The sequence below is a fragment of the Emys orbicularis genome, chromosome 2 (assembly GCF_028017835.1).
Source record: "Emys orbicularis isolate rEmyOrb1 chromosome 2, rEmyOrb1.hap1, whole genome shotgun sequence".
NCBI lineage: Eukaryota > Metazoa > Chordata > Testudines > Emydidae > Emys > Emys orbicularis.
Window position 1 is genome coordinate 152638585 of NC_088684.1, and position 18632 is coordinate 152657216.

The 18632-nt window shown below is 40.4% G+C and overlaps 1 protein-coding gene across 2 annotated transcripts in view; it reads left to right on the plus strand.

Moving 5' to 3' along the window:
* CDH18 (cadherin 18) overlaps nt 1-18632 on the plus strand; it is a 258530-nt gene that overhangs the window by 132033 nt on the left and 107865 nt on the right. Inside the window, exon 4 of one of the 2 annotated variants that reach the window (XM_065399560.1) lies at nt 17050-17217. In XM_065399560.1, coding sequence (XP_065255632.1) covers nt 17050-17217 — 168 coding nt within the window. Of the gene's footprint in view, nt 1-17049; nt 17222-18632 lie in introns of both variants that reach the window. The other variant, XM_065399561.1, reaches the window with a different exon arrangement.

The window sequence follows — 18632 nt, forward strand, 5'->3', positions numbered from 1 at the left end:
TAAGAAGCAAAATAGCATTTTTAAACACACTCATCACAAGTTTCTTGACGGGATTTCATTACACGTTCCATATATAACATACAGCATCCTTTTTTGTGTGTGTTGGAAAACAATAAAAGTGTTCACCTAGCGAAGGTTCCTAAATCCAGCACTAAGCATCTGCAGGAGCCATGAATTTCTGTCTGTTGTATCAAACTACCATTTTATACTAGCTGGCTAGTCAATCAACCATTTGCCAAGAGTGCAGCCAGGAAGCCATCAGATGCATTAATATGTTTGTTTTCTTGATCTTTTGGGGGGACACAATGGAATTTGCAGAAATAGCTTTTACTATAGTGGAGGCAGATCAGTAGTACTGTTATAACTAAAAATACATCCAGAATTAGTGAATGTGGTGTTTAAGGTGGTCCTGCATTTCTCCACCGATACTTCTATTCTATTCTATATAGGTTATTATAGTGCACTCAGACTCACCATAGTATCTGAGTATCTCCCAGTATTGCATTAAACCATGTGACTAACATCCATTACGTGTTGTTTATTCTCTCATCCCCTCCCAAGAGGGAAAAGAACATGCAATGGAGTGTCTCATACACACACACACACACACACACACTGCTGTATATTTATGTTAAGAGAAGGCAGGTCAAAGAAATATGTCTTGCACTTGGAGTGTAAGATGGTAAAATTTGTGATAGTCCTTAGATCCTGGGGGAGTTCCTTGCACAGTCACCTACCAGCCCCCAGGAAAGATCTATCTTTCACACAGATGGCCTTTACTCTTATTGTTGAGAGTTCTATTGTGCCCGAGGAGCAGAGTTGTTGACTACAGTCTTCATCCCAGGATTTTAAGTGATTTTTTACATATTCTGAGTCCAGGCCATTGAGCACCTTGAGGATAAGAGCCCAGACCTTGGATTTTATTTGAAATTGTGCAGGAAGTGAGTATAGAGAGTGGAGGACAGGTTCCATGTGATCAAGGTAGCCTGTGTTGCTAAAGAGAGACACAACAGCAGTCTGTACTAGTTGGAGTTTCCTAAGTGCTGAAAGCTTTCAGGTTTATCACATTGCTGTAGTCCTGCTGAGAAGTGACAAAGGTGTGAATACCTGAGGCAAGATTATTGTCCACCAAGATGGGATGGAGTCTCCTAGCCAACCACATGTGATTGAAGACATTACTTATGGATGCTATGGATTTGTTGGTTAATGATAATATTGTCCACAGTTTTAGCATGGTTTGGTATAGTTCACGGTTTGTTCATCCAAGAATCTATAGGACACTGATTAACAAAGCACTTAACCATATATGCACCTTTAAATATGTAAGTAGCCCCATGGACATCTTCAAATTAACTTCAGTTGGACTACTCTAGTCATCAAAAGTTACATATATGCTTCAAGTGATTCTTGGGATTGGGGACTAAATGCTTTGCAAACATTACTTAAATCTCCCCATAGTACATGAAGTAGCTAACCATTAGGTCATTTAAGAGATATGTAAATGACGTACTGAGCTTAAGAGACTTGTTCAAAGGCACATCGTGAATCTGTGGCATAGATGGGAAAGGAACCTAATGATCTGCTGCTAGAGCATGCTGTCTCCCTGGCAATACATAGAGACTGACATTATATGTCAAAGCACTGTAATGTAAACAGATCAGTAAATCAAACTGAGTTGAAGTGGAGTGAAGGTGAAGATGAAGTGGAAGTATTCTCCTGAATGCTTTTTTCTGTCAGTTTTCAGAAAAACCAGTCTGACCCCATGTGAATGTTCCATTCTGATGCATAGTTTCTTATCTTGGCCCTGTCATTAAGGTGACCCGCTGTCTGTTGAAACTGCAATGTTATGTAACAACACAGGCCACCACATTAATTATCTCCGATTGTTTACATACACAATCAAATAATCATTAAAGACAAAAAGGTAAATTTAATTGGCATAAGAGTCCTACTTAAAATGATAAATAGGAAACGCAAAGTTAAGGCTGCAGCTCCATCCTTAGCTCCAGCCATTGTGAAGGAAGTAATAAATGGAACAGCACCAGGCGTTATGGATGGGACAAGTAGCAGCTTTATCTGACTTTTCCTGCTTTTTGTCGGTTTGATTGAGGCCCTAGAGATTGAATTAACAGCCTTTGTGAGGTTGGGTAGGTGGCAGTGAGTTTTTGTTGGAATGATTATGTGCTCCTGAAAATCAATAATGCCTCTATTTTGAGAGCTTGTCCTGGTACAACTGTCAATCTAATTTTTAAAAAATTATGTTTCGTCCTAATTTTGGTATCGTGCAGACTCTGGCCATGTGAAGGAATTGCCAACTACCTGAATAGTGACAATAGCAGGATGCTGGCTTCTTTTCTCTTTTCAAACAGTAGCTGGACTGTCCAGCCTCACTTTTTAGAAAAAATAGCGGAATGAGGAGTATATATATGTTAATTTCCCACCTTTTGAGGCCCAAAGGTCCTCTTCCTGCTACAACTGGGGAATAACACCGCTCTTGTTTCACATTTGATTCCTCACCTGTATCTTTACATTTGCCATCCAAAGAGAATTCTGTCTTGTGGATAAGATTCCTTGTGATGAAGAATTTGAATCTGCTCCCACTATCTAAGGAGCTTACCCAGGGCAACCACTGCCCCCCCCCCACCCCTTTCATCTCAAGTTGCATCGAGTTGTTTCTTCTCACCAAGTGCCATGGAACTATACACACCTATAAGAAAAAAAATCATGTATCTGAAGAAGGAGCCTGTAATGGATGATTTCCTTATCTTTAACCTCCCCTCTCCCCCATCCCCTGCACAGTCATTCACTCTATTTCAGCCTGCCTGTCTGGTGTTATGAAGGAGCTTAGAGAGGATTTTGAAGTAGAGGTAGATATTTGTTCACCCAGGGCCTCAGACATCTAGGCAGCAATAGAATTAAACATAGCAGGGACACCATATCACTCAGGGAAGATCTTTTCCTATGGTATGAAGCCTTCAAGGCCTGTGGTGCTCCTAGAAGTTGATTGTCCAGCTTCTAGGATCTGAATATTCAACCATTTCTGTTCCCACCCAGATTTTTCTCCTGATAGAAACCCCACTGACTCAGACAACAACCACAAGCAAGTGCTGCCAAGAGTGCTGAAGTGATCTCTGTTCTGGAGAGAGTTAGGAGCTTACCAGTATTGAAGTCAGGGAGAACAACTGTGGAAACTTTTTGCATCTTAAACTACAAAATATTGCAGCCAAAAAGTCTTCAGAGTGTCTGGACCGGGAGAGCAATTCGGGAGAGCTCCCCATGATGGAGAAAATATTGGCCTACAGTGAAGTGACCTGTAGTTTGCTCTCACTAGCAAGCATAACAAGAGTGGATTCAGGTGTGGTTGTATATGATGTGGGCTGGAGGAAATTTCAATAAGGGCCTTTCTAATGGGACTTCCTCAGTTCTTTCTCTGTATTTAGCTTCCTCCATGTCTGTAAAGAGTCATTATGGTAAGGCTCTTTGTTATTCCCCTGGACTTCCTTTCATGAAGGCTCCAGCATAGGAGTTTTAACAATAGCTGCAAACACCCTCAGTGGGCTGCCTGGGCCCCTCATTCCGTAAACTGGATTGCAAGGAGTGAAGCAAAATATTGAGAAATGGGACATATTCAAATGATGCAATACAAAATGATAACATGACAATAGTCTGTTCTTGTCGGAAGGCATATCTTCTGCTGTGTGGCTGGAGTCACAGCAGATTCTAGATTACAGGACTAGGTAAGGCCGTTCCCAAAACACAGGGATTTCACAACTTTTCGGTCTCTGACCGGTTAGGGTAGAGTTACACAGAGCTGATTAAGAAGTAAGATAGTCATCCCAAGGCAACATAAAGAATACAAAAGCCTCAGGTCAATATTAGCCAAAGACCTATTTCACCCACTACACCTTCTGGGTCACAAGTTGGAACTGCTTAAGCCCAACATGCTGCTGGAGGTACGCAGTTACTAGATGTTGGTATGCAAGCCAAACAAGTATCATATCAGCCATTTCATAGTAGTTACTTTGCAGTCCCTGTCAGAGGTTTTAAATCTGCGACTGCCGAGAGAGTTGCTGGTACCACCCACCCATTGTGAAGAGTGTCACGTTGTCATGCACACACACACACACACACACATAAAGCCAGCACATTGTATGTCACTGCTAGAAGTAGTAATATATTTGATTGTCAATCCAGTCTGAAGGGTGTCCTGACCACAGATAAATTTAGGCCAAGGTAAATCTTTAATACTGGAGGAAGAAATTTAGGGGGGGTCTAAAAGCAGTTCAAACAGGGATTTGTCAGAGCTAAAGTCATTTTGCTGTCACTAAATCCTCAGGTGATTATCATCCAGTACTTCTATCTCAGACCCCTGAACAATTCCATAAGGACACAGCAGCTTGATTGACACTGAAAAGAAGAAAAATCAATGAAGAGCCCAGTTAGAGAAAGAAAATCACTTTGAAAAGGTTGCTTGGATTATTTTGGAAGGGAGTTGTGGATTGGGGGAGGGTCGCAATATTTGGTCTCTGTGCAGTTCCAGAGCTATTAAAGGTGTTTAGGAATAATAAGACCTGGAATTCACCTTTTAAGATCTTTAGGCCTAAAGATGTTAATCCTTTTAGACGATTACATGTTAATTGCAGATGCATCAGGATAACTTCTAAAATTACACTTAAGGGCCTCAGTACATCTGTTAAAGGCCTGGGAGTATGGCTAAATGCAAGTCTATTTTTACTTCCTCCCCCATCTTCGATTTCCTGAGTGTTTGAATAATTGCAGAAGATTTATCTTAAACATGCCTGAGTCCAAAAGCCTATCTCTAATAACTTTGTGTCAGGAGGTGAGTGTTAATCCCTCTATCTCACAGGAAAAAAATAGTCAAGCTACTGATGACCAGTGATGTTGCTGCCCACCTTTCCCTGGCCACTCTCTATTAATAGGGCATTAAAAGGTCTTTTCTGAAATCCAGGAAACATCTAAAGAACTGTGGAACAATATTGGCTTGTCAGAGACAGCTTGTAGTCTTGGCTCCCAGCTCAATGACCATTCTTCTAGACCAGAGGTGGGCAAACTACGGCCCGTGGGCCACATCTGGCCCGCGGGACCCTCCTACCCGGCACCTGAGCTCCTGGCCCGGGAGGTTCGCCCCCGGCCCCTCCCCCGCTGTCCTCCCTCCCCCGCAACCTCAGCCGCCAGCCACCAGTGCTCCAGGCACCGTAGTAAAGGTGCAGGGAGGGTGGGGGGGCTTGGATAGAGGGCAGGGGAGTCTGGGGGGTGGTCAGGGGCTGGGGATGTGGATGGGGTGGGGGTGGTCAGAGGTCAGGGAACAGGGGGGTTGAATGGGGGTGGGGATTCCAGGGGCGGTCAGGGAGAAGAGGTGGTTGAATGGGGCAGGGGTCCCACGGGGGCCAGTCAGGAAGGAGAGGGGGGTTAGATGGGGCGACGGGGGGCAGTTAGGTGTGGGAGATCGGGGGGGCGGTCAGGGGGGTGGATGGGGCAGGTGTTCCAGGGAGCGCCATCAGGGGGCAAGAAGCGGGGCCTCCCCTAATTGGCCCTCCATACAATTTCTGAAACTGGATGCGGCCCTCAGGCCAAAAAGTTTGCCCGCCCCTGTTCTAGACCATGTCATTATGGAATTTAGTTCTTATTGTATTGCAAAGCACTTAAATACTGCCCTACCTCTTGTGGCACCTAGAAGTAACATTTACTATCTGTGTCACTTGAAGATTATCACTAATAAAGCACTTATGTCTATTGTATCCCTACAGGGATCGTTGTGCTCCTTGCTCCTGCATGCACTGCATCATGGCATTTCTTTTTTCAGACTCAATTCATCCCTCCCCAGTATTTATAAGCAGAGTGAAAAGCATTTAAAGAGCCAGCTTTCTGCCCTCAGTTACATCCAGACAATCCCACTGACATCTGTGAGAGTTGTACCTGATCATAGAATTGAACCTATTTAGGGCCAGATGCTGAGAGAGTTTATCAGCGTAACTTATTACCTTCAGAGTACACCCGCTCAGCTTCGGGCCATTCATGTATTTTGCACAGAATATCACTTCTTTTAAAAAAAAATATAGAGAGAGCTTTAGATTTTTGCAGTGTGTTTAAAACTTGGTATGTTACTAGATAAGTTGGTTTGCACTGGAGAGTGCATGTGTTTTGTTTGGTTGCTAAATTAGTTAATTAGTTCAAAACAGGTCAGTGAGCCGAAGTCAAAGGGTAATGTTTTCAAAAGTGAACACAGTCACAGTGCTGTGAACCTGCAATCAGCAGACGCCAGAGACCCAGGCAGAATCCCCTCAGTATCACAGTGATTGGGAAGCAGTACTCAGACAGCAATTTGCGGGGAATGGGACAGCTACAACAGATCAGCAGAAAAACAATCTGCAGGTAATAGGATCCTGCTGATTCAACCAGCTACAGGAGTCAGAGAGGAAAGAAGAATATTTTTAAAATGTGGGTGTAAACACCAACTGAAGAACTGACAAACCCGGCATCCATCTTATAGCTGCTTTAACTATGGACTGTAGAAAGAATGACAGGGTTTTTTGCCCCGCTAATGTGGCCTATTGCTATGGTAGTTCTGTAACAGATAGTTCTTGAGTTTGCAGCCACTGTACATGACAGATTAGGTTTTCCTTTCTGTTCACTGGCAAGTAGCATTGGCAGCATCTACTGCATTTTATGCACGTTGTTAGCTCTGCATTAAGAAAGTGTTGAATATATGGTGATTACATTTGGCATCCAGAAGAAATTATTGTAGTTAGGTCTTTCCACTCTACCAGTGAAGGCTTCCTTCAATCAATAGATATTATTGCTTTTGGAAGGCTCGTGCATGAGGTTTTTTTGATTTTGTAGTTCTGGCTCCTATTCAGAAGCCTTCTTGACAAGGCTTTCATTATTAATGACAAATCATGACTGATTTTCCCCCTCAGTTTCCTTATAACACCATTCTAGCTAAATTAACTTGATTTAATTTAAAATATGTATTCTAATTTAGTACTCACTATTATTGCCTACTTAATTATGAAGTCTGTGAAAGATAAGTAAAATATTTCTACAATAACTCGCTCTAAAGAGGAAACTTCTCCCTTCTACACACACAGCCAGTGTCCATTAACACCACAGTCTTTAATGTAACAGAAATGTGACCTCTACATGAGGGAGCATTATCGGTTCTATTACATTTTCTTGGCTGTAATTGTCAGATCTAGCTTCATGGCTGACTTGTGTAATCTCAGCAAGGAGCACAATGCAAGATATGTTTATCTAGAGAGGGACTTGAATGAAAAGCTTGAATCCAAACACCTACATTTTGGAAGCATTCGCAGTCTGAACTGAGACTAAAATCTCAATTTCTATATTACTCATATCTTTATAATTAAAGCTGAACAAAAAACTTGAATCCAAACTTTAGGAAGCTACATTTTCTAGCTTTAATTTTAAGTGTATTTTGTGATGAATAGTTTCAGAGCTTGTGCTTCTTCAATAGTTACCCTAAAAAGGCAATAATAATACAAAAAAGGGATGTGATGACCTCCTTGAAAGTTGTTGTATTTTCACATTTAGAAATTCATAATATGTTCATGACAGTCCATTAAAATAATAAGCTATCAGAAAATGAATCTAAAAACCTACCCCCATATTCTTAAATCAAAGCAGTTGCAGAAATACATCTTTCATCCATCAGGAAAAGATGGTACTAATGAAATTATCACATTCCAATGCTTTTGGTAGCACTTTTCCTTTCTTCAGTAATTAGTCAAAATCCCATGCATAATCAGTGTATAAAATGGACATTAAAATATATATTTTGAATTTAGCACTTATGATTGTTATCTGATTGACAGCACTAGAAACTAAAGTACTAATAGCATAGGTGGTGTCAAAGTGAGCTGGTATGAACCCCTCTGTTTGATCAGCTTCATCTTCCAGCAACAAAATAAAATATTTCACATGCAAAGATTGCACTTCCACATGGCAAATAGAGTAACTGCTAAAGGGAAATGAATATTCCTAGTTAGTTTCTATTAGCTACAAGCCTTTTGTGTTAAGAATGTGGAAAGAAAAACTTGGTTTATTCTTTTCAGATGACGTGCATATCAACAGCAATGTGTTCTCCACTTGCAATTCTCTAAGAATCTTGTTTGGTTGTTGTCTACAGGTTACATCTTTGCAAGAAAGAAAAATATAACTTGTTGCCAAAATATTACCCTAATTTTAATATGCATGTTCTATATACATATTTATGCAATTTTAATATATTTTTATGTGACTGGATCAAAAATCTTTTAGCACTAGATATAGCCTCAGACAACATACCCAGGCAAGCAAGTAAGAGGGAGTAAAAAAAAAAAAAAAAACCAACCTTTTAATCTCTACAAGGATTTCCCTAGACTTTGGGCCCAAGCATTAAGGAGCAAGCAGAACCACTTGTCTGTTTATTTGCTCCCCAGAAAAGACAGATGGTAGATTGTCAGGAAGGGGTAGAGAATGGGCAGATCATTGGCTCCACACATTGCTCTTCACTAGCCAAAGTGGGAGAGCCAGTGCAGTACCACCTAAGAGTAAGGAAGAAGCAAGAAGAAATTGTGACCGAGAAGGATTTATTTTCTATATAGAGTAATTGCTTAGACAGTCTCAGAACTGCCTTAATGTTAGTTAAAATTTACCAATTTAACCCTCATCACATCCATGGCGTAAAATACCCCACGGGATATATGTTGCGATAACTCATGAACTATTGGCCCTCCAAATATGCTACTTTAGGACATTGCATATGCTAATTGATAATGCATTGCAGTGACAGTGGTTGCTGTATACATAAAACCCTGCAAATCCCTGGATATCCACTTTATATTCGTGGATATCTGCATCCACAGAGCCCGATTCGGTTGTATTGTTTAGCATCCTTGCAGATCGCGGAGCGGATGTGGATCCACATTTTTTTTATCCACGCAGGGCTCTAACAGTGAGATAGGTGCTGGTACAGGTACGCATACACATACATATAAAAGGTGGAGTGTGGATCAGATACAAGTTAATTATCATGGATGCGGTTTGAATGCAGATCCAATTTTTGTGTCCGTGCAGGGCTCTATATACACAATCACCCTGCTAATTCTTTCAATTTGCTAGTAATTTCTTTCAATTTGCTAGTTAAATAAAGTTGTTGGGTTGTTTTTTTTTTTTTTGCCAAACACATTAAAGAACTGTTCTTAATTTCTGAATGAATTTGGGGACAAAAGTCCCCAACAACACAGTGAGTATAACTTTTTTCATGATACTTGATTTTAAATATTTTTGTCCTAAAATATTAAAGAATTATTCTTGGTGTCTGAATGCATTTAGGGTACAAATATCCTCCACCTCACAGTTCATGTAACTTTTTTCTTTACACTTGAGAAAGGTTAATATTCTTTGTGGTATAAATACTCGATTATACTGTTCAATTCAATGTTCAATTAAATTCAGGGTTGATAAATGTAAAGTAATGGATATTGGAAAATATAATTCCAACTATACATATAAAATGATGGTGTCTAAATTAGGTGGTACCTCTCAAGAAAGAGATTTATCCACAATAACTCCAAGATCTCTGAAAACATCCACTGAATATGTAGCAGCTGGGAATGTTGGGAATCCTTAGGAAGGGATAGGTAAGACAGAAAATATCATATTTCCTCTATATAAACCCATGGTACACCCACATCTTAAATACTGCATGCAGATCTGGTCGCCCCATCTCAAAAAAAGGATACACTGGAATTGGAAAAGGTACAGAAAAAGGCAATAAAATTATTAGGTGTATAGAACAGCTTCCACATGAGGAGAGATTAATAAGACTTGGACTTGTCAACTTGGAAAAAAAGATGACAAAGGGGGGATATGATAGTGGTTTATAAAATCACGACTGCTGTGGAGAAAGTAAATAAGGAAGTGTTATTTACTCCTCATAAGGAAAGAAGTAGGGGGTCACCAAATTAAATTAATAGGCAGCAGGTTTAAAACAAACAAAAGGACGTATTTCTTCACACACTGCTCAGTCAATCTGTGGAACTCTTTACCAGAGGATGATGTGAAGGTCAAGATTATAACAAAGTTCTAAAAAGAACTAGATAAATTAATGGAGGATAGGTCCATCAATGGCTATTAGCCAGGAGGTGCAGGGATGCAAAACCGTACTCTGAGGTGTCCCTAGCCTCTGTTTGCCAGAAGCTGGGAATGGGCAACAGGGGATGGATCACTTGATGATTACCTGTTCTGCTCATTCCCTCTGAAGCACCTGGCATTGGCCACTGTCGGAAGACAGTATACTGGGCTAGATGGACCTTTGGTCTGACCTAGTTTAGCCATTCTTATGTTCTTGTGTTTTACCTGTGCAGAGGAGAGAAGTTCCTTTTTGTGTTGGATTTTGAGATTTCAAAATGTTGTCTTTATTCCAAAATGGAATGAAAAATGAAAAATTCATTATTGGTAGGGCTGTCACACGATTAAAAAATTAATCCTGATTAATCGCGTGGTTATAAAAATAATCCTGATTAATCGCGTGGTTAATCACACTGTTAAACAATAATAAAATACCTTGTATTTAAATATTTTGGATGTTTTCTACATTTTCAAGTATATTTATTTCAATTACAACAAAGAATACAAAGTGTACAGTGCTCACTTTATATTTATTTTTGATTACAAGTATTTGCACTGTAAAAAAACCCAAAGAAATAGTATTTTTCAATTCACCAAATACAAGTACTGTAATGTAATCTCTTTATCATGAAAGTTGAACTTACAGACGTAGAATTATGTAAAAAAAATGGCGTTCAAAAGTAAAACAATGTAAAATTTTAGAGCCTGCAAGTCCACTCAGTCCTACTTCTTGTTCAGCCAATCACTCAGACAAACAAGTTTGTTTACATTTACAGGAGATAATGCTGCCCACTTCTTGTTTACATCACCTGAAAGTGAGAACAGTTGTTCTCATGACACTGTTGTAGCCGGCGTTTCAAGATATTTTCGTGCTAGATGCGCTAAAGATTCATATGTCCCTTCATGCTTCAAGCACCATTCCAGTGGACATGCATCAATGCTGGTGACGGGTTCTGCTCGATAACAGATTTTGGAAGGCACTTTTCTTAAACCTTGGGTCGAATGCTGTAGCTCAGTATTTCTCAAACTGGGGCCGCCGCTTGTGGTAGGGAAAGCCCCTGGCAGGCCGGGCCAGTTTGTTTACCTGCCCTGTCCGCAGGTCTGGCCGATCGCAGCTCCCACTGGCCACAGTTCGCTGCTCCAGGCCAATGGGAGCTGCTGGAAGCAGCAGCCAGTACGTCCCTCGGCCCGCGCCGCATCCAGCAGCCCCCATTGGCCTGGATCGGCTGGACCTGCGGACGGGGCAGGTAAACAAACCATCCCAGCCAGTCAGGGGCTTTCCCTACATAAGTGGCGGCCCCAGTTTGAGAAACACTGCTGTAACTCTCTTTAGAAATCTCACATTGGTACCTTCTTTGCATTTTGTGAAATCTGAAGTGAAAGTGTTCTTAAAATGAACAACACATGCTGGGTCATCACCTGCGACTGCAACAACATGAAATATATGGCAAATATAAATGTGGGTAAAACAGAGCAGGGACATACAATTCTCCCCCAAGGAGTTCAGTCACAAATTTAATTAACGCATTATTTTTTTAACGAGCATCATCAGCATGGAAGCACAGCCTCTGGAATGGTGGCTGAAGCATGAAGGGGCATACGAATATTTAGCATCTCTGGCACGTACATACCTTGCAATGCGGGCTACAAAAGGGCCATGCAAATGCCTGTTCTCACTTTCTGGTGACATTGTAAATAAGAAGAGGGCAGCATTATCTCCTGTAAATGAAAACAAACTTGTTTGTCTTAGCGATTGACTGAACAAGAAGTAGGACTGAGTGGACTTGTAGGCTCTGAAGTTTTACATTGTTTTGTTTTTGAATGAAGTTATGTAACAAAAAATATCTACATTTGTAAATTGCACTTTCACAACAAAAAGATTGCAGTACAGTACTTGTATGAGGTGAATTTAAAAATACTAATTCTTTTGTTTATCCTTTTTACAGTGAAGATATTTATAATAAAAATATTTACACTTTGATTTCAATCCAACACAGAATATAATGTGTATGAAAATGTAGAAAAACATCCAAAATATTTAATAAATTGAAATTGGTATTCTATTGTTTAACAATGCGATTAAAACCGCAGATTAATTTTTTTAATCGTGATTAATTTTTTGAGTTAATCACATTCGTTAACTGCGATTAATTGATAGCCCTAATAATTTGTTTTGTGTTGATTGAAACATTTTGTTTTAAAACATAGATAATAAATAATCTAATTATAATAGATAATATAATGCAAAATAAAAAATGCAGAATGAAGTAATTTCCAAATGTAAAATCAAAATTTTCTATTCTGGGAATGTTTAAATGGGAAGTTGCAATATTGTTAGGATCCTCCCCCGCCTCACCAGTTTTCTTCCAAAAAAAGAAATTAGGCAAAATCAATCTGATGTCACAAAACATTTCAATTTTGACAGATCTGCATATTCTGACTGAATGTGGTTCCATCAAAATTTCTTTGGCAAGTTCTAGTAATTACATATAAATTGGGGTTAGATATTTATTCTTGAAATGTTCTGAGAATCTCTGAGGGAAAACTGTATCTGTAAACAGATCACCCTGAAGAAAGACAAATGTTTCTATTTTAGTGAGAGGTGTCATGCAAACTTCCTTTGGCTCTGGTGTGTGCAATTCCAGAACCTTAAGTTGCTGCTGAGAATGAACCTAGAAACTCAAAGCTGTACTGAGTTAAAAACACAAATTTTCACATGGTTTCCTGTTTAAACATACTGTGACGTGATCCCTGGGGTGCAGCCTGGGACTGTGGTATGCTGTACTCCCTGAATTCTCTCCAGCCTGAGCTGTCTCTCACAATGCTTTACTAGTGGCAAGCAGCTAGCCCTTCTAGGCACTGTGATCACTCAGCACAACAGCATGTGGAGGAGCCCCACACCCAGCTAGATTGCATGATTGCTCCCAGAGCCAGTCATGAATCGCACAGAGAAAGGCACCAGCACAATCCCCTCCCCAGCACCCAGCACTGTACCCCAGGAATCTGCCATTTTGTACTGCTCAAGAGGGGCATTGCAAATATATTAATTGCTTCACCACTTCAACACTGGAAAGTGGACATACACCAGCCTTTGCAAAACCTGAGCAGATTTGCCACACACTTCATACAAACTCACTGGTAAAGATAAACAAACAAATGTATTGAGTATGAGAGGTAGATTTTAAGTGGTATTAAGTGATAGGCAAAAAGTCAGAGTTAGTTACCAAAAGAAATAAAATATATGCATGCAGTCTAAACTCTCAACCCTATTAGACTGGGCAACATCTAGATTAAGCAGTTTTTCTCACCCCGTTAGATATTGCAGTCCGTAATATAAAGGTTTGTTCCTGAAAGCTCTGCCAATCTCCTGTGTTGGAGTGTTGTCTTAGTTGCTTGCACTGTAGGTGGGAGCAGGAGAAGCGCCAGCATATAGCCTTTGTGTCTGTTTTATACCCTCAGTCCATGTGCTTGGAAAACACAAGTCCAGGCATGTCTGGGGGGCATTGCTGAGTCTCCAGGCAAGGTTCAGCAATTCCCCTGGTGTGGCCTCATGTGAGTGAGTCATTGCATTGTAGCTCTCTTGCTGGACAATGGTTGTTGATGGATTGATTGATACCCCACTTGGTTACTTTCCTTGCTGTTGCCTCTGGGGAGCTAATACCTGGCTGATTCCCCAACTTATGGCATGTTTTAGTGACAACCATACCACACAATTCTCATAACTTCATATGAGTTAATGATACACATATATGAATAGAGAAATGACTTTCAGCAGATCATAATCATTCCCCTGATACATATAAAGCATGCCTTGTAAGGTAAGATCAGAGGTCTATAGAAATGAGGAATATGGGGTTTACAGGATGCTCCCCCAAGGTATAGAATGTCACAGATACACAGGGCCGCCCAGAGGATTCAGGGGGTCTGGGGCAAAGCGGGGGAGCTGCAGCGCTTGTACTTACCCGGCAGCGGTCCGGGTCTTGGGTGGCATTTCAGCGGCGGAGGGCCCTTCAGTCGCTCCACGTCTTCAGCAGCACTGAAAGACCCGCCGCCGAAATGCCGCTGAAGACCTGGAGCGACTGACGGGCCCCCCGCCGCCGAAATGCCGCCCAAGACCCGGATCACCACTGGGCCAGGCCTCGCGGGGCCCAGGGCCTGGGGCAAATTGCCCACTTGCCCCCACCTCTGGGCGGCCCTGCACAGACATTTCTCCAGGTTCTGTTGAAATGGTACAGTACTTAGATATTCTCAAAAGATTCACCGACCTTTTAAAAAACCTAACTGAGTTTAGAGTTGGTAATGAAGTGTCAAACTAGTAAAATTGCATGTGTTTTAATGTTACATAACCATGCTTAACCCCGTTCTGGAAATATGTTGTGTGTTTTGCTTAGCTGTGTGCCATTCTATGGAATCTAGTGGCAAGGAAAATGACATAGCCTTCACTTTGAAAGTGGAATTTGTATTATCTCAAGTAGGGCCAGTTTGAGCTAATCTTGCAAAGCTACCACAAACTCCCTGCACTGGGCTATGTGCTAGTGATATGTATGGGAATGTAATAGGAATAGATAATGATCATGATCCTCATTTGGTATAAATTGCCATAAATAGCTTCATTAATCTCAGGGGTGCTATATCAGTTTACTCCAATGGAGGGTCTGGCTCATTGTTCTCAGAACTCCTTTGTATGTTTCTAGAAAGAATTAGGAAACTAGCAAGTGGATGATGGAGGTTTCAGAAAGCAGAAGGAGAACGCTTTGCTGTGTACCAGCCAGGGAAATGATTAGGGAGAGAAGCAGAGTGATTCTCAACGCAGAGCTGTCAGACATCACAAAGTAGCTCATACTCCACCTCACACCTCACTGGAATGCACAGTTAAGATCATATTGACTTTTCAGCCATTCCCTATTGGGCTGAAACACCTGTGACCTGGAAGCTTGCTGTAGAGTGCAGGTAATACTTTTATGTCTAAGCCAACCCTACTTTTAGTTTAAGTGTATCTAGGACCCAAGCCTGAAAACACTTACTTGTATGAGTAACCCTTACTCACACAAGTAATCTCATCTTCAGTGTGGTTACTTGCATGAGTAAAGTCTGCTCATTTAAGTACAGATGTGCAGAATTAAGCCTATAGATCAGGTTTTTTTTAAAGAACACTAAGCTACAGCTGTATTTATATGAACTATATAAAACATAACCAATTTTTTTTTAAATTATTATGATATTCTCTCAGACTATCCTGAAGAATTTTCCCTGTGTACACACATTGAATGTGTTGGCATGCAGCAGGTCAGAGGCTTCGCAAATAGTTAAAAATTACGTTATGTTTGGTTCATTGAGTCTATACAGGTTATCCATGCAAAGTTTATTTTCTAGTTAGTATAGTAAGAATGACAAATCAAAAGAGGCTACATGTGGCCTCCATGCCAAGTTACGTCCTGGGAGCTGGGAAATCCTGACCCATCAGCACCTCTCTCCTGCAGCTGGCCAATGGGTGCCAGAGACTCCCAGGGGGAGGAGCTAACTATTATCCCATGGTGAGTGTCTCCCTCCCTCTAGGACTCCCCCCCCCCTTCACTGCCAGCCCCATCAAGTTCCCCCACCCATTGATGCATTTGTTGTTATACCTCTGTCTGTTCTTCTGCATGGCTATCAAATGATTTAAATTTGCATAGAAGCAACAGTTATCATGTCAGGACAGTTTTATTTTAACAAGTTTAGTCTTTCACACATTTTTTAAAGGAAGCTTTGACAGTGGTAGCTTTCGTTTTCTTTCTCTATTTAACAATATGTTTCAAAATGCCCTTACAAATCCTTTAGTAATTCTAAATATTAAAGTGGGACTCTGCTCTGGGAAGGGACTCCTGCAGCTCCATTTATGTGTGAAATGCTCCCCACTGACAAATAATAGTGTGTTGGGGGAGGTGGGGGGTTCCTGGCTGCCAACCTTGTAAACTCAGTCTGGGCTTAGAGGATATAGCTGGGTTATTCTATTTAACGTATCACCAGTGACAAAAGTAATATTGGTCATGCCTTAAGTGATACCTGCACAACCCTATTGTCATCAGTGTGCTTGAAGATATTGGAAGTTAGTAAACATTTCTGCTGCTGATGTGTAAAATTAAATAGAATCTTTTGTTCACTCACTTCTAGCTCTATCGGCTCTGCTGGGCCAAATAGGAGTCAAAAAGCAGGAAAAATGCATTTTTCTCACTAAGGTCAACTGTTTATAACTGTGAATGGATACAGGGAGAAGAACAAGGCATCTTAAATAAGAGGGTGCCAATTTCAAAGTCACTTTTCAGAATAGTGCCAAACTTTATGTGGAAAAACAAAAGATTATTTTTTGTTTGGCTACCAGATAGTGGAATTTGAGACATCTCTTGTGGGGCATGAATGCATATTCATTAATATTTCAATTAAACAGCTACTTAAACAATTATCATATAAGATAAAACATTGTCTTTTTGGCAATGTACCTTGAGGTCTTTCTACATTACATGAATTGGAGTAATTATTTATTGATATATTATTACATTTTCTTGTAATATGGGGTGTTTTTAATTTCTACATATCCTCAAGCAATCTGTCTGTCTAGCAAATGCTGCCACAATTATATTAGATGTTTTAGAAAACAATGCAATTCTCAACAACATTTCTCCACAATGCATTATATAACCCATTTTCTTTGGTTGTCTTCACACAAGAGACTTCCAATCTGTTGGTTAGAAATCAGAAATTCAATTTAAAATAGTTTATTTTGGCTATAAAGGGGCTTTGCAATAGTAGAAGTTATGTGTCCCACCTCTGTTGACAACACAGGCTCTGTAGATGTCTACCCTGGACCATTGTTCAGAAATGCTAACACTGGTGTTTCTTTTGTTTTTCTTTGCATCACAGGAGTCATCAGGACCGCCTTGCATAACATGGACAGGGAAGCCAGAGAGCATTATTCCGTTGTCATTCAAGCCAAAGATATGGCTGGGCAGGTCGGAGGGCTATCAGGGTCAACAACTGTAAATATCACACTCACTGATGTCAACGACAATCCACCAAGGTTTCCTCAGAGTATGTAAAAGTTCAATATGTATTTGATTTGAAAAACCACATTGATTTTTAGTGATGGAAGTGACATATTAATGAAAATCAATCACTGTTCAAATTGCAGGTGGAGAGGGGACACAAAAAGTGATGTTTTATGGGGTTTTATTTTTCAGCTTTTTCATGTGGGATAGTGTGTGAGGATGTGATACAGTTCCAGCACAGAAGCCAACCATGATCCCTTTACATATAATACTACTATTAACAATAATAATAGGGAAAAGATAAGAACTCTACTGTGGGTTCTGCTCCATCCATTTTGGAATGTAATTACATGATAATATGGTATGGATTTACCAAGTTAATTGTGTTGCTCCCATGATAGGGAGGGAATTATAAATTTAATCCAGCATGTACATGCCCCCCACCCCAAATGCTCGCTCTCTCTCTCTATCTCTCACACACACACAGAAAATTTATAAATCACTTTTGATATTAAAAACAATAGTTCAAAGAATGATAGTATTATTGTTGGTGTTGTACAGTAAATCCTGCCTTTTCCCGAAGTAAGTTAAGTGTGGCTACTAAATATCAAAAACCAAATGCTCGCACATCACAAGTTATGCAGAATGTTCATGTAGTAAGAATTTCTTAGTGTAACTCTTCACTTATGGCGTCATGTAGAGTACAGACACTGCACACTTAGCTAGCATGGATATAAATGGCAGTGTAGATGATGAGGCACTGCTAAGGTGTGTAGAGTAGGGTGCCCTACCCACTTGAGCCTCTAATGTATATACCCTACATAGCTTTCTACACACCCAAGCAGTGCTTATTTTTATCAGTGTAGTATCCCACTGCCACCCCCTGCCAGAGCCTTCCCTCACCCCTGCTGCCTCCCCCTGCCAGAGCCTTTCACTGCTGCATGTAATATACAGCACAGTGAGTGTGGGCACTGCCTGCCCTTCACCTTGGTGTGTAGCTGCATGTAACTGCAAGTGCATACAAGGTCACAATCAAATAACAAATAGGAAATGTATTGACACCCAGCATATATGTTTAGAATTCTGAAACAGGAGTTGTAGTGTAAGACTTCAGAGTATACCAAAAATAAATACCAAACAAAAAAAAAAAGATTTAAGAGACTTTTCAGACCAAAACTGCATGACTAAATCTACTTTTGATTGCAAATTGGCTCAGGGCCAGTAAAGGTATGGTAATCTGGACTCAGACATTATTAAGAGCCACTGTAGAACATAATGGCCTAGCAACTATAGGTACACCCAATGGGAAATATGTTAAGCTGTTTAAAGGAAAAGATTTATCAGGAAGAGTTGAGATCACAAAGCTCCAAGGAAAGATAAAATTCTCTGACAATTAATGTTATGTAGTCAGGAAGCTCTTTAAAAGTTTTGTAATAATGAATACTTGTGCTGGGCTTC